The sequence below is a fragment of the Epinephelus fuscoguttatus genome, linkage group LG13 (genome assembly GCF_011397635.1).
Source record: "Epinephelus fuscoguttatus linkage group LG13, E.fuscoguttatus.final_Chr_v1".
Taxonomy (NCBI): Eukaryota; Metazoa; Chordata; class Actinopteri; order Perciformes; family Serranidae; genus Epinephelus; species Epinephelus fuscoguttatus.
Genome location: NC_064764.1, coordinates 7,264,896 through 7,277,447, shown reverse-complemented (window position 1 = coordinate 7,277,447; position 12,552 = coordinate 7,264,896). Strand labels below are relative to the sequence as shown.

At 37.2% G+C, this 12,552-nt stretch overlaps 1 protein-coding gene across 4 annotated transcripts in view; it reads right to left on the bottom strand.

The window, feature by feature from the left end:
- Positions 1-1,936: 1,936 nt before the first annotated feature.
- The window catches only part of LOC125899276 (signal transducer and activator of transcription 4-like), a 216,598-nt gene continuing 205,982 nt past the window's right edge, over positions 1,937-12,552 (bottom strand). For 3 of the 4 annotated variants that reach the window (XM_049593439.1, XM_049593437.1, XM_049593441.1), the window contains 16 exons: positions 12,107-12,265; positions 10,243-10,335; positions 10,079-10,138; positions 9,872-9,892; positions 9,128-9,221; positions 8,006-8,050; positions 7,575-7,658; positions 7,390-7,488; positions 6,952-7,087; positions 6,707-6,759; positions 6,382-6,476; positions 4,973-5,109; positions 4,678-4,869; positions 4,051-4,096; positions 3,711-3,816; positions 1,937-3,310 (listed from right to left, as the gene is read on the bottom strand). In XM_049593439.1, coding sequence (XP_049449396.1) covers positions 3,287-3,310; positions 3,711-3,816; positions 4,051-4,096; positions 4,678-4,869; positions 4,973-5,109; positions 6,382-6,476; positions 6,707-6,759; positions 6,952-7,087; positions 7,390-7,488; positions 7,575-7,658; positions 8,006-8,050; positions 9,128-9,221; positions 9,872-9,892; positions 10,079-10,138; positions 10,243-10,335; positions 12,107-12,265 — 1,444 coding nt within the window. In that variant the 3' untranslated portion in view covers positions 1,937-3,286. The remainder of the gene's footprint in view (positions 3,311-3,710; positions 3,817-4,050; positions 4,097-4,677; positions 4,870-4,972; positions 5,110-6,381; positions 6,477-6,706; positions 6,760-6,951; positions 7,088-7,389; positions 7,489-7,574; positions 7,659-8,005; positions 8,051-9,127; positions 9,222-9,871; positions 9,893-10,078; positions 10,139-10,242; positions 10,336-12,106; positions 12,266-12,552) is intronic. The other variant, XM_049593438.1, reaches the window with a different exon arrangement.

The window sequence follows — 12,552 nt, the reverse complement described above, 5'->3', positions numbered from 1 at the left end:
GTCAAAATGTCCTCAATAGAGCTTTGAAAAAGCACCAAACAATATTTAGGAAATATTTAACATGAAAAGTTAGCTCACAGACCCACAGAAAATTACAACCAGTTCTGTAGTGTCTCAGCTCTACTGAAATTTTTAGCTTCTTTTAGCTCATGGCTTTGGTCTGGTGGTCTGCTCCACCCAGACGACAGGTACAGGGATAAGCTTTCTGGGGCCCAGCCTCTGTGGGGGGCATGGAGGCCAGCAATAATCCTAATCATCTTTAATATATGATAACCACATTTGATTTTGAACCAAAATATGCCCTGTTACTCATTAAAACAACAAATATGAACATATTTATTTTGGCTTTAGTAAAATGAAGTATGTTTTCATAACAAAAAAAACCCTCTCCTGAAAATGGTATGAGTCATTTTTTCCTTTGTATGCAATTGTTGTGGAAAAAAATGTGGGCAGCCAGCCACATGACCTAAGAAATGTACTGATCTAAATTCAGATAAGGAACATGCACAGTGCTGCTTCAGGAGTTGGTGGAGACCAAAACAGAGGTTTAAAGTACAGTAAATATTTGACATATATTTATCAGGGGGAAAGAACTATGCCTCCAAATGACTGATAATGTTGCTGGATGTGTAAAGATCCAAGTGTTTGTCAACACATTCATAACAACGACTTTATAAGACTGTGATAATGTTGTCTTTTGTGCTTGTTCTGATGCCCTAAAATTATGATAGAAAATTAGAGCTCTGGCCCATAGGCTACTAGCTAGACTCCAAACTAAACATGGAAAGGGTATAATTAAGTCATTTATTTTGTGCCATGGAACTGATACCTGACTTTAACTACTTTTTACAGAAATTGAGCCAGTTACTTTAGCTTAGCATAAAGACTTGGGGCAGCAAGCCTGGCCTTGTCTAAAGTTTAAAATCTATCTAAAAACCTATACACAAACAGAATCCCAAGGAGGTACATAAGCATAAAGACGAATTTCCTTCTATAGTTAATCTTGTAACACAGGCATATTTCCAGTGACATTCTCTCATAAGGACCCATTCTCTGCCCAACACATTGTTATGTAGAATACATAATTTACTCTATTGCTTTGCATCTTTTAACCATGCAGGAATACCTTCTTTTGGCATAGACTATTTGCGGACGTGTTCCAGCTTCAAAACATTTGTTGGAGAAGTAATGAAAACATAATTAATTTTCTCATGTTACACTACTTGAAATAGTTACATTGCTTATTACATTTTCAAAAGCATAACTACTTTTGTAATCTATTACATTTCAAAAGTAACTCACCCAACACTGGTTGTGAAATGCATCTTATTGTCAGGTTCTGCACACTGTTACCAAATGTATGAAAATAGGGGGCTTTATGCAATAGCCTACTCTGGGTGGAGGCAGTGGTTCACATACTGTATAAAGAGTAACGAATTATCCCGTTACAACTAATAAACTTGAATGAACTTGTTTCTCACAACGGTAGAGTACATTTGGATTCTGTTGTTTGGATTTTATGACACTGTATCTTGATGAGAGTAAGGAACTGACTAATATAAGCTAGATCAGTTTTATGCTGCTTTGCAAATATTAAATCTGTGCAGGTCTCCCACACACCTCATCCGGTTGACCTATTCAAAGCAAATTAATATGTCCACCCACTCTTCACTCTCCGGGAATCACGTGGTTCTCGACAAACGCTGCCAGAGCACGTATCAAGGTATCAAGCAAGAAGCAGTCAGGCGCAGACGCTTTACTTCCGATGGATTCCAAAATAAAAGCTCCATAAACTTCTGCTGTATGTCTGTAGACCTTGCAATGCCTCATCAAGGGCTGCGGGGGGCAGATGAACAAACCTTGAATAATTGAAGTGACGATGATGTGGATGAGTGCGTTAGTTAACGTCAGCACGGTACACTGCAGACAACATAAACATGTTTAAATTGTTTTATATACAATAGAGGCCTTACAGTCAGTCAATATAATTCAAAACCAAGTCGTCACAGACTAAGAATAAAAACAAATTAATCTAAGAACAATTATGAATATATATAAATGCAATAAACAGCACCTCAAGCCATATTTTTTTAAAATAAATTCATTGCTCAAAGTTGTATATCTATCCAAAATGTTCCTTTGCCACCTCTGAAATGATTATTTTACATGTTTGTATCTGCTTAACAATAATGGAGGACTTCAATGTCCGAAATGGCAGTGCTATTACTGGGCTGCCCAACTAAGAACCATTATGTTTTCATTTTCATCTCATAATTGCCATCTTAAATGAAGAAAGAATTCTATATAATAATATTTGAATATTTGAATATGATAAATATATGGTTTGAAGTTAATAGATATTAAGGTATCCCCAACTCCTTACGTTGTTGTTGACTCATCTGGGCCAATACTGGGATTACACCAGGGCAACTGGATGCAGCTTTTTCCAGTTTGGGCTGATGAAGGGATTAAGATCTAAGCAGATTTATACAATACCAATACATTTATGTCTTTTGGGAAAATGTTTTGACAGATAATATTTCTAGAAACATTACCTACAAATAAGAGTGTTTAATGTGCACTTATATAACCCCAGTTACATTACAAAAATACAAAGAAAATATTCCTGATGTGTGAAATGCAATGAGTTTAAAGGTACTCTGTTTTTGTGAAACTCAATAAAACATCAAAAAGGTATTCTATTCCACCGCATATGGGAGTGTGAACACATAAAGACATTTTAGGAATATGTGAACAGTATGACAGATGAAATCCAAAATATCAGTTTATCTCTACCAGCAATGATTTAAATCACATTTATAACCTCAAGATGCCTGACTGAAAAGAAAAGAGTATACATTCACAGACTTTTGAATCTAACAGGTAAAAACATCCTCTGCTTTACAATGGGAGAACAACAGTGTGCCAAGTATTAGTAGTTAGTTTAAAAGAAATGACAAGAAATTAGTCAGTGGAAAAGATGACTAATATGGTGTGGGATGGGTATAGAGTCCCGTCATATATTGCCTTCATATATTTTCTCTCTTATTGAACTAAAATTTCATTTGATCTTTTTCAACATATCCACTTGGTTTACCGTCCTTGTTTAAAGTTTCTGTATGTTTGTGTTTGTGAATGCTAAGTTAATATTCAACAAAAATACTGAAGAAAAAAAAGCTCAAGCAATGAATCCCATTCAACCACACAGACCTGTTTAAACACAGCAAACACTTCATGATAACAAAGATGTAGACACTGATTGGAGATTGGAGTGCTTCACCTCACTTTACTCTGAATATGGAGAACTCATCTGTAAAACAAAAATGAGAACAACATTAGCAGAATGTATAGAGGACTCATGTACAAAACAAAAAAAAAAAAAAAAAAAAAATCAAAGTGAAAATAATAAGTGAAAAAAAACTACAGTGTGGGTGTTCATGGTAATGAAGGAGCATGTCACCCATTGCAACAGTGTGGCCAACTAATTTGTTTTTAACAGTTTCTGGACAACAATGGAGCTCATAGCTCAGAGGAATAAAATATACATCAGGTTTTGGATACACACAGAATACTTGTACCTGTAGAATCAATTCACTGTTGGTTTGGTCTTTTCGTGAGTTTATTGACAATAAGAAAGAACACAGAATATTGCCAGTGTTTCTTTTACAACAGAATTGGTAGCCTATAAAAGACAAAGCATGCAAACTTACGGTGTCAATGTTGAAGCATAGACTCTCGCTGAGCATGTCAAACTCCCCAGGAGTCATTGGTGGTTCAGGAGACTGACAAGGAGGTGGTGTGGTGCTTGCGTGAGAGCTGTAGTAACAGCACAAAGAAGATTATACAAGTGATGGGACTGCATCTGTGTTATGTAGTATTTTCTGGATAATTTGTAGGTTGCATTGACAGCACAAAAAATAATCGACATCTATTCACCAACTTTGGTCCAATAATTCAGTGTCAGGGTAAGATGTATGATGAAATGTTTCCAAAAAAATTAACTACAGTACAAAGTAACTTGGGGTCTCATGTAGTCTTAAATGAACTCACCGCAGTTCTGAGATGGGGATCAGGGTAGACGGTATGTATGGATAGGCTGGAATTTTAACAGAGATATGAGAGAGATTAGTGTTGTTGTAGTGTTGCCTGCAATCTAGTCAGCCAACAAAGATTCAAAACAAGCCCTAAAAAACATGAACTCTGATGCCTAATTGTCACTGCATGGCTCAGCTCGACTCAGATCAACTCAACTCACTCCTGTTACCAGGTCCTTTTCTGTATTTTATTTTCCACTACAGATAGTGCCCCTTAGGTGTAGACAGGATTCCAGCTGATTGCCCTACACTTGATGAACCCTTCATTGGCAACCAAACAAAGGAACATCTGCATAATTTTGCAGGCTACCATTCTTTAAAATCTTGGTCAAGTAAATATGAACTTGTGGTTGCTACTGATGATAGCTTGGCTATTTAGAAATTTTCTTTTTTTTGCAGGTTTTTGCAGGATGTCTCATGTCATGCAAGTGATGATTAGTGATGATTCTCTTTGACCAATAAGGGGATGCAGTGGGTACTATCCACAACTTATACAAAAAAGAATGAGTCAAGTTGAGTAGAGCCGTGCCATACCACGCAGTGGAAATGCTGCATGAATGAAGAAATGGTTTTGCACTCTTGCCTTTGCTTGGCTGACTGTTGTACAGCCGTCCAAAGGCCTCATCTTTGGGAATGTCGGGGTAGAGGAATTTGAGTGGGTTCTCTGGGACAACTCCATCTGAGATCACTTTGTAGTCTCGTATGATGTCGGCAAATGGGAGAGCACTAAGCCTGTTTTTAGTGTATGGCTCAACAGAGTTGAACTTCACCTCTCCTGTTGTAAAAAGGCAGTGTTAGCAAAGCAGAGCAGTAGATCAAGTAAAGACAATAAGCTAAAAATACAAGTTTATGAGCCAAATGTACAGGGTTTTCCTCACCATTTTCGCTGTGCTCCACCCAGGTGAAAGTGATCCCTCCAAGATGGCTCTCACTGAAGCGTAAGAGGAATGTGCCCGGCTCTCTGTCCTTTAGCAGAGTGCGCTCCATCTCTTTACTCACAAAGCCCATGATGTAGCTGCATGGATGGTGTTGGTAAAAGAGAAAAAGAAAACAATCACTTTTTCCTGCTTCTTCTAACACTTTAAAATATTACACTTTCATTTCTTACAGTAACATTCATCAGTTGTGTTGTGTAACTTTGTCTTTTGTACTACCTATTTCATACAACTGAAGCTTATAAAATATAGATAACAAGAAAATTAAGTAGGGAAAAAGGCAAAAAATGTTACAACTATTGCAGTTTTAAAACTTGTACCCCCTTTATCTTAGAATGTTAAAGCAATTTTTTTTTTAAGTAGCTGCTTTTCGTGATTGTGTTTTGAGCTTTTCCATTTTAAACTTGCAAAAAGAGGAACTGGATACTAGTAGTTTCTGATTATTATTTAGCTTTTATTAATTGTCTTGTAAACTGCAGGTCTGACATGCTGCTACTTTCTTTTCCTGTAAGTCAGTCACTAACTGAACAACATTTGCAAGCAGCTTCACATATAAAATTGTGTCACTACAACACCTAATGTGCAATAAATGTTGAACTAATTAAAAGTATTATGGGTTGAGTTTCTTTGTTTGACCCTAAACTGTAAGTTGCACTTACAGTTTAAATCCATGTCTGTTAAATCATGATGCTTCACACACATCTTCCCTCCTACAGCACAGAGGATCTATACAATCAGCACAGTTTCAAGGTGGACACCGAAGACTAGTGTCACCAATTCAGTATCTGACCAAATGTCTTCTCTTCAACTCCTAACTTATGACACTGAGTAATGGCTGGAAACATGTTTTTGCAGAACGTTATGACGTAACAGTGAAGCTGACCTTTGACCCTTTGAATATAAAATGTCATCACTTCATCATTTTATCCTATTACACATTTGTGTGAAATTTTGTCATACTTAGCGTATGAGTTCCTGAGCTATGGCCAAAAATATTTCTTGTGAGGCACAGTGATCTCAATCTTTGCCCACCAAAATCTAATCAGTTCATTGTTGAGTCCAAGTATGTGTCTTTGAGCACTCCCTAAAGGTGTTGTTGTGATATTGCGTTCATGAGAATGGGACAAGTGGATGGACAGACAGGCGTACAGAGGGACAGACAACCCTAAAACATATTGTCTCCGGCCACGGATATCACCAATGTGAAGGCATAACAATGGCTTAAAATGCAATAGACTATTCTTATCCAGTGAATCATATAAACATCATAAGAAAAGCAGTCCTAATGCATAGCAGAGATTTACTGGGACAGTGAGGTGGGGTGAGACACAGCAAGTTAGCCAGTGGCTTACTTCTCATTCCAGACTGGCAGCAAGTGCTTCTTGATAAGCTCCAGGATGGAGTCCAGCCACATCCAGAAACTGAATGGCTTTCCTGGAATATTCTCCTTGAAGAATGCAGGACACATAAAAGAGGTACAATGAGTAGTTTTCTGACATTTAAACATCACATTATGTAAGATAGACATGAAATGGAATTACAAAATATGTCCAGGCTAAACATTACAGTATGGAGTACAGAACGTGCTTTCCTATTGACCACCAGATGGCACAAGTAGATTGAACATGAGACCACATGGTACTTTGTGGTAATTGTACCTTATTCATAAACACTTACCTTTGAAAACTTAGACCAGGACACTTGATAGTCAGTACAGGAGGCATGCTGACCTACAATAATATACAGTAAATAACATAAATAATAGCACCAAAGTACCCAACACACAGTAACCTGGCCAGTATAAGCTATCAGCTATCATGCCAACATATACTCATGTGATCTAGATACAAGTTTTCTTTCATTTCAGTCATCCAAAACTCGACTATGATGATTTGATTTTAAAAAATGGAGGGCAAACATACCCAGAAGCTTCTCTCCCAGCATGGTGAGCTGCTCCTTGTTGAGGCCTTGACCTGCAAAGGTGGAGAACTGCCAACTGAGGACCTCAGAGAGCTGGCTCCAGGTGGCCCGAGGTGGGTTCCCAAAGAATGCCAAATTCTGTGGATTATGGGAAACAAGAGGAAAAGGGTAAGAGAAGGGAAGTGCGTATATGGAAGTAATTTCTGAAAACCTCTCTTAAAATAATATAATGCAATACAATTCAACTGCATCACAAACTACACTCTCTAAAATGACCGTAAAATTGAATTAACTGCCGTCTGTAAAACCTTCATGAAGGTAGAAATTACTAGAGGACTGTTTTATTAGACTGCATTGGTTTAAGATAGGTGTACCTAATAAACTGGCTAGTGTAAGTAGCACTTTTCAACATATGCTTTTGTCACAGCGTGTTAGCTCACCCTTGGCTCATCAGTCAAAAGGTTATACCACATGACAGACGCCCAGCCTCCAGGGAGCTGGCTCACGTTGGAAATGACCACCAGAGGCAGAGAACACGTCTGAAACAATTGACATACACAATAAGCAAACTGCAGCATCAACAGCAGAGAGCCCCACATCAAGACAAATCTAGACTATTTCTGACCTCTAGATCAATGGTAAGGCCCTGCATTGTGAAGCAAGCCTCAAAACTGAGAGAGTGAAGCTCCTCTGTCACAGAGAGGAGACCCTGTAAGACACACAAAACACGTCTGTTTCAGAGTCTATCCCTCTAGCAATGCATTATAACTTGAAATTAATTCAGTGCAACAATTTTAGAAAAATATTAGTATCTTTAGACAATAATAGTAATGACATAGTTGAAACATTTGCTTATTTAATTCAGAATACAATGCACAAACATACATACACAGTAACAGTAACATAGGTATTCAGCATACATTAAAGGTGCTTTATGTAATTCTGGAGAACAATAGTTGGTTGTTGAGTGTCATTCCTAGGTCGTCAAATACAGACATTATAGGCTGATAGGTGCTACTACCAACCCAAGGTCATTAACTCATCTGCATTTCTTACCTCATTCCCCTTTGTGCCATTGATATATTTCTTTTCTTTCAGCTGCTGTAAGACACAAGCTTAATGTCAAAAGAATGATCAAAAACTGATTGAAAAATTCAACAGTTCTCCACTTTGACAAATAAATGGCAAAAATAAAGAGAGTTTGTCACATTACAGAAAAATATGTTATTAATCACTGAGCCAAATTTGAATATTTAAAGTAATTCGCAAGTATATAAAAGGCATTTGTTTATGGCCTTTTATTACAGACTTTTTCCAATAATTACAGAATTGTAATTCCCACTGCTATCTTTATTTATCATACAAAAATATTCTGACCTATGGCCGACTACAGATGCCTCAGTGAAAAGAATCAATCATCCCCCATGTTCTACGGTAGTACACAAGCTATTGAGCCTTTTGGCAACTGCACACCAGACTTCATTGCGAATTTGTTGTACCCCAATGATATGACGTTATGTGATTCCCTGACTTCTCTTTTTATCCTCCTTGATACACCCTGAACCAAAGAACAAAAGAGCTGTGGTGCAGCAACAGTCTCTCGTTCAGTAGCTTATGTTAACAAAGCACACAACCACAGCGGTAAGCCATAACTGCTGGCGGGCTGGGTAGCCAATTCAGGCTTAAGTACTGAAAGTGTTTTTACATAATTGTGGCATTTAACAGAGCTTTTTATTCATGTATTTATTAGACTGAAAAAGCTAAGAGAGCTTGAGGAATGTAGCACACTGATGCTACGAGCTAGTTTTTCTTAAGTGAGTGAGGGGTTACATTAGGGATGGTTGCATTTTGCTATGATTTCAGACCCACCCAAAAATTCCTGGACATGAAAATGGTTAAAAAACAGTTCAGCAATCTAACTCCATAATTCAGTGCGACACAGTTCCCAGTCTTTTCTCTCAACAAGTATTTTCTAACATGAATGTGCTTAGAAAGAAATCACTGATTTTACAGTTCACAGACTTCCAAATCTAGGTGCAGGTGAAACTTTATTAAGTCGACTAATACTGTATGATAGCCACTGAGAGGTTACATAATGACTTTTTCATAAAGTAATAATACTAACAATAAATGGCACTTTAGCATAAACAATATCAGACAGTGAATAGTTTGTCTTACCAGGTGTCTAAACTCCACTGAGAGGCAGCCATTTGAGTAGTCCTCAATATCCATAACTTTAGTGTTGTTGGTGAGGATGAAAAACTGACGACTTCTGAGGAGAAAAAGAAGGTAAAACAAAGAAGCCTCATGGATTTGTCAATTTCTACTTTTTTTTGTAATTCTCTCCTAATAACTCCCTTTCTGCAATTCTCTTTAACCCTTACCACTATAAGAATGCAGCTGTAGCTGCTGAAATGTACAATTTCTTTTCTGAATACATGCGGTTTAAAACAGAGTTTTGTGTATGGCTTCAAAATAAAAACTCCGATCTCAGAACCGTCTTTAACTACGGTATGAAGGACAACTTGTTTTCAGATTACTGGAACAACTATCTTAATACCTTTTGTCTGCCAGTAAATGCAGAAAATAGTCAGGGTTTTTAAGTATTTTGAAAGAAACTGTAACAAAAATGAGCTGAAAGAAAGAGAGGTTTGTTGTAATGTTTATGTCACAGGTAACAAAAGAAATTCACATATAAAAAGACACATTTATTTTTTGAACACTTTCCTCCAAACAGATCTGAGGCATTTAGGAATGAAACCATTTCTTGAAGCAGTAAAGTGAATTTGTATAATGTTTGCAGTACTTATTGCAGTATGAAAACCACGGCTCCTCAAACCTACTAACTTGCTGCTACCGCTTTTATCTGTGTTAAAATTAAACATCAGCAGTATGTCCTATTATAAGGATGTTTGTACTCACACTCTGCCAGGGGGGAGGTCCCTAGAGACACAAACATACACACAAACATAAAGATTAGCACTTAGACGAAAATTCATCTGAAGAATATGACTTTACAGTGCAGATAAACAGATGGAATATTTTATAGTTATTTACACTTATGTATATTTAAGTATTTTTATTGACCTGAAAGTGAAAATCAGTTGCAAAAATTAAACAATTTCTCACTTATCAAATGTTGTTTTCACTTTCAGCTGATAATCCACTTCTGGAAGTTTAACCAGGAGTCTGGGAAAAATTGGGAAAAGAAAAAGAAAATTAATTAAACTCCCAACCAACATTACTAATTATTATTGAAGTAAATATATAAATATATATATATATATATATACCTGACTTTGGTGGTGAATTGTACTCCGGTCTTGATGATGAGGGGTTTCTGTGGGTGTGTGGGCATGCATGGCTGCTTCTCCACCACAAATGAACTGAGAACAAACCACACCTCATATGATTTACACTGTTATCACCATGTTCACTTGAGAGATTGTGCCTGTAGAGCATTCAAGTCACCATTTGGTTGTTTAGGTTCTCTATTTTGCACCTTACTACATTGTGCAATGTGTTGTTGTGAGTTCTCAGTCTTTCATGTACAGTTTGTATATGTTGACAGACATGAAAACTTTAAACTTTTAAAGGCTAGAATTAGCACCTTGTTGTTGCACTTACAGTTTACATCCATGTTTGTGAAAACATGGAAGTTTTATGCACATCTTTCCCCCGGCAGCACAGCAGATATACACATGTATACAATCAGCACAGTTTCAAGGTGGACACTCAAGATTAGTGTCACCAATTCAATATCCGACCAAATGTCTTCTCTGCTGTTATGAGTAATAGCCAGAAAGGTGTTTTTGCAGAATGTTATGATATTACAGTGAAGCTGACCTTTGACCTTTTGAATATAAAATAACATTTTGTTCTGTGAGACATTAGTGTAAAATTTTGTCATGAATAAATAAAGTCTTGCATTATGGCCCAAAACCTATTTTGTGAAGTCACAATGGCGTTGACATTGACCTCCAAATTCTAATCAGTTCATTCTTGAGTCCAAGTGGACGTTTGTGCCAAATTTAAGGAAACTCCCTCTAAGTGTTCTTGATATAGCACATTAACAAGAATGAGTCTGATGCAAGGCCACAGTGACCTTTGACCACCAAAATCTTATCAGTTCAGGACTCCAAGTGAACGTTTGTGCCAAATTCAAAGAAATTCCCTCACAGCGTTCTTAAGGTTTTCACGTTAACAAGAATGACACCAAGCAAGGTCATAATGACCTTGACCTTTGATAACTAAAGTCTGATCAGTTCATTGGTGAATCCAGGTGGATGTTTGTGCCAAATTTCCCTTTCACTGTTCATGTTCACAAGAATTAGATGGATGGACGTACATATATATGGATGGACAGACGGCCAAGGCTGATGCTGGCCCAGAGGAATAAATTGTGAAAACTGGTTTCAAAATAATGTAAGGTAATAAATGTATAATTAAAATATACTTTGGTGGAAGTTAACAATTCAAAATACAGGGATTTCTAAGATGTCATTAATAAGTTTATCAGTTATTAATAATCACTTACGACTAAAACTAATGACCTACTCTTTTTTAATTCCCCAAAATTCCCGTAATGCTTACACACTGATCTGATCTGAACCGTTAAAAGTTGACTTCCCTCAGGTGCAGCTATTCAGATCTCTGTTTCTAATCTGTGTTGTCTTGGAAATGGAAACATGTAAAACCAGAGACACCTCACCAAAATGCAAAATAAAAGTTTTGTATATCAGAATGCAGTGTCATCATCAAAGCATATAATTACTAAATAAAACTAAATTACTCTGTACGACATCTATTGCACGTCTGTCCGTCCTGGAAGAGGGATCCCTCCTCAATTGCTCTTCCTGAGGTTTCTACCGTTTTTTTTCCCCGTTAAAGGGGTTTTTTTGGGGAGTTTTTCCTTATCCGCTGTGAGGGTCTTAAGGACAGAGGGATGTCGTATGCTGTAAAGCCCTGTGAGGCAAATTGTGATTTGTGATATTGGGCTTTATAAATAAAATTGATTGATTGATTGATTGATAAAAGGTGTAGGAAAACAAATGGAGAGTAACTACTTCTGCATTATGTTACACTGTATTGTGTTTTTCAAGAACCTGTAATACTTTTGTTTGTGTCTAATGTTGTGTTGTGTGGTGTTTAGAGTACCTCTTGATGAGGTGATAGATGAGGTATTTGACTCGTTCTTCCATCTGAGGCTTCTGCAAGGGGATTGGATCACTTTCATAGGTGACCTTCAGGACCAGTTCCCCCAGTTTGTCCAGCTGACGCTTGATCTGGAAGAGACTCTGGGCTGTCAGAGTAAACCTGGAAAATGAGAGGGTAAGGAACAGTGCTTATTCATTTACATGACTGTCATGGCAAATTATGCAATATAAAAGTATTTGAATGTCACCATATGTACTAATATTAACTGTATGAATGTCTGATTCATCTGTGGTCATGGTTAGGTATTTTCGGAGGCCTCAGAGTCCTTCAGTGTCTACATGCAGGCATGTGAAGAGGCTCCAGTGTGTCTGAAGGTTAAGATACTGTAAGATTAAGACCTTTTAGATCATTAGATTCCAATGTTAGACACATCTGTGTGAAGTGTG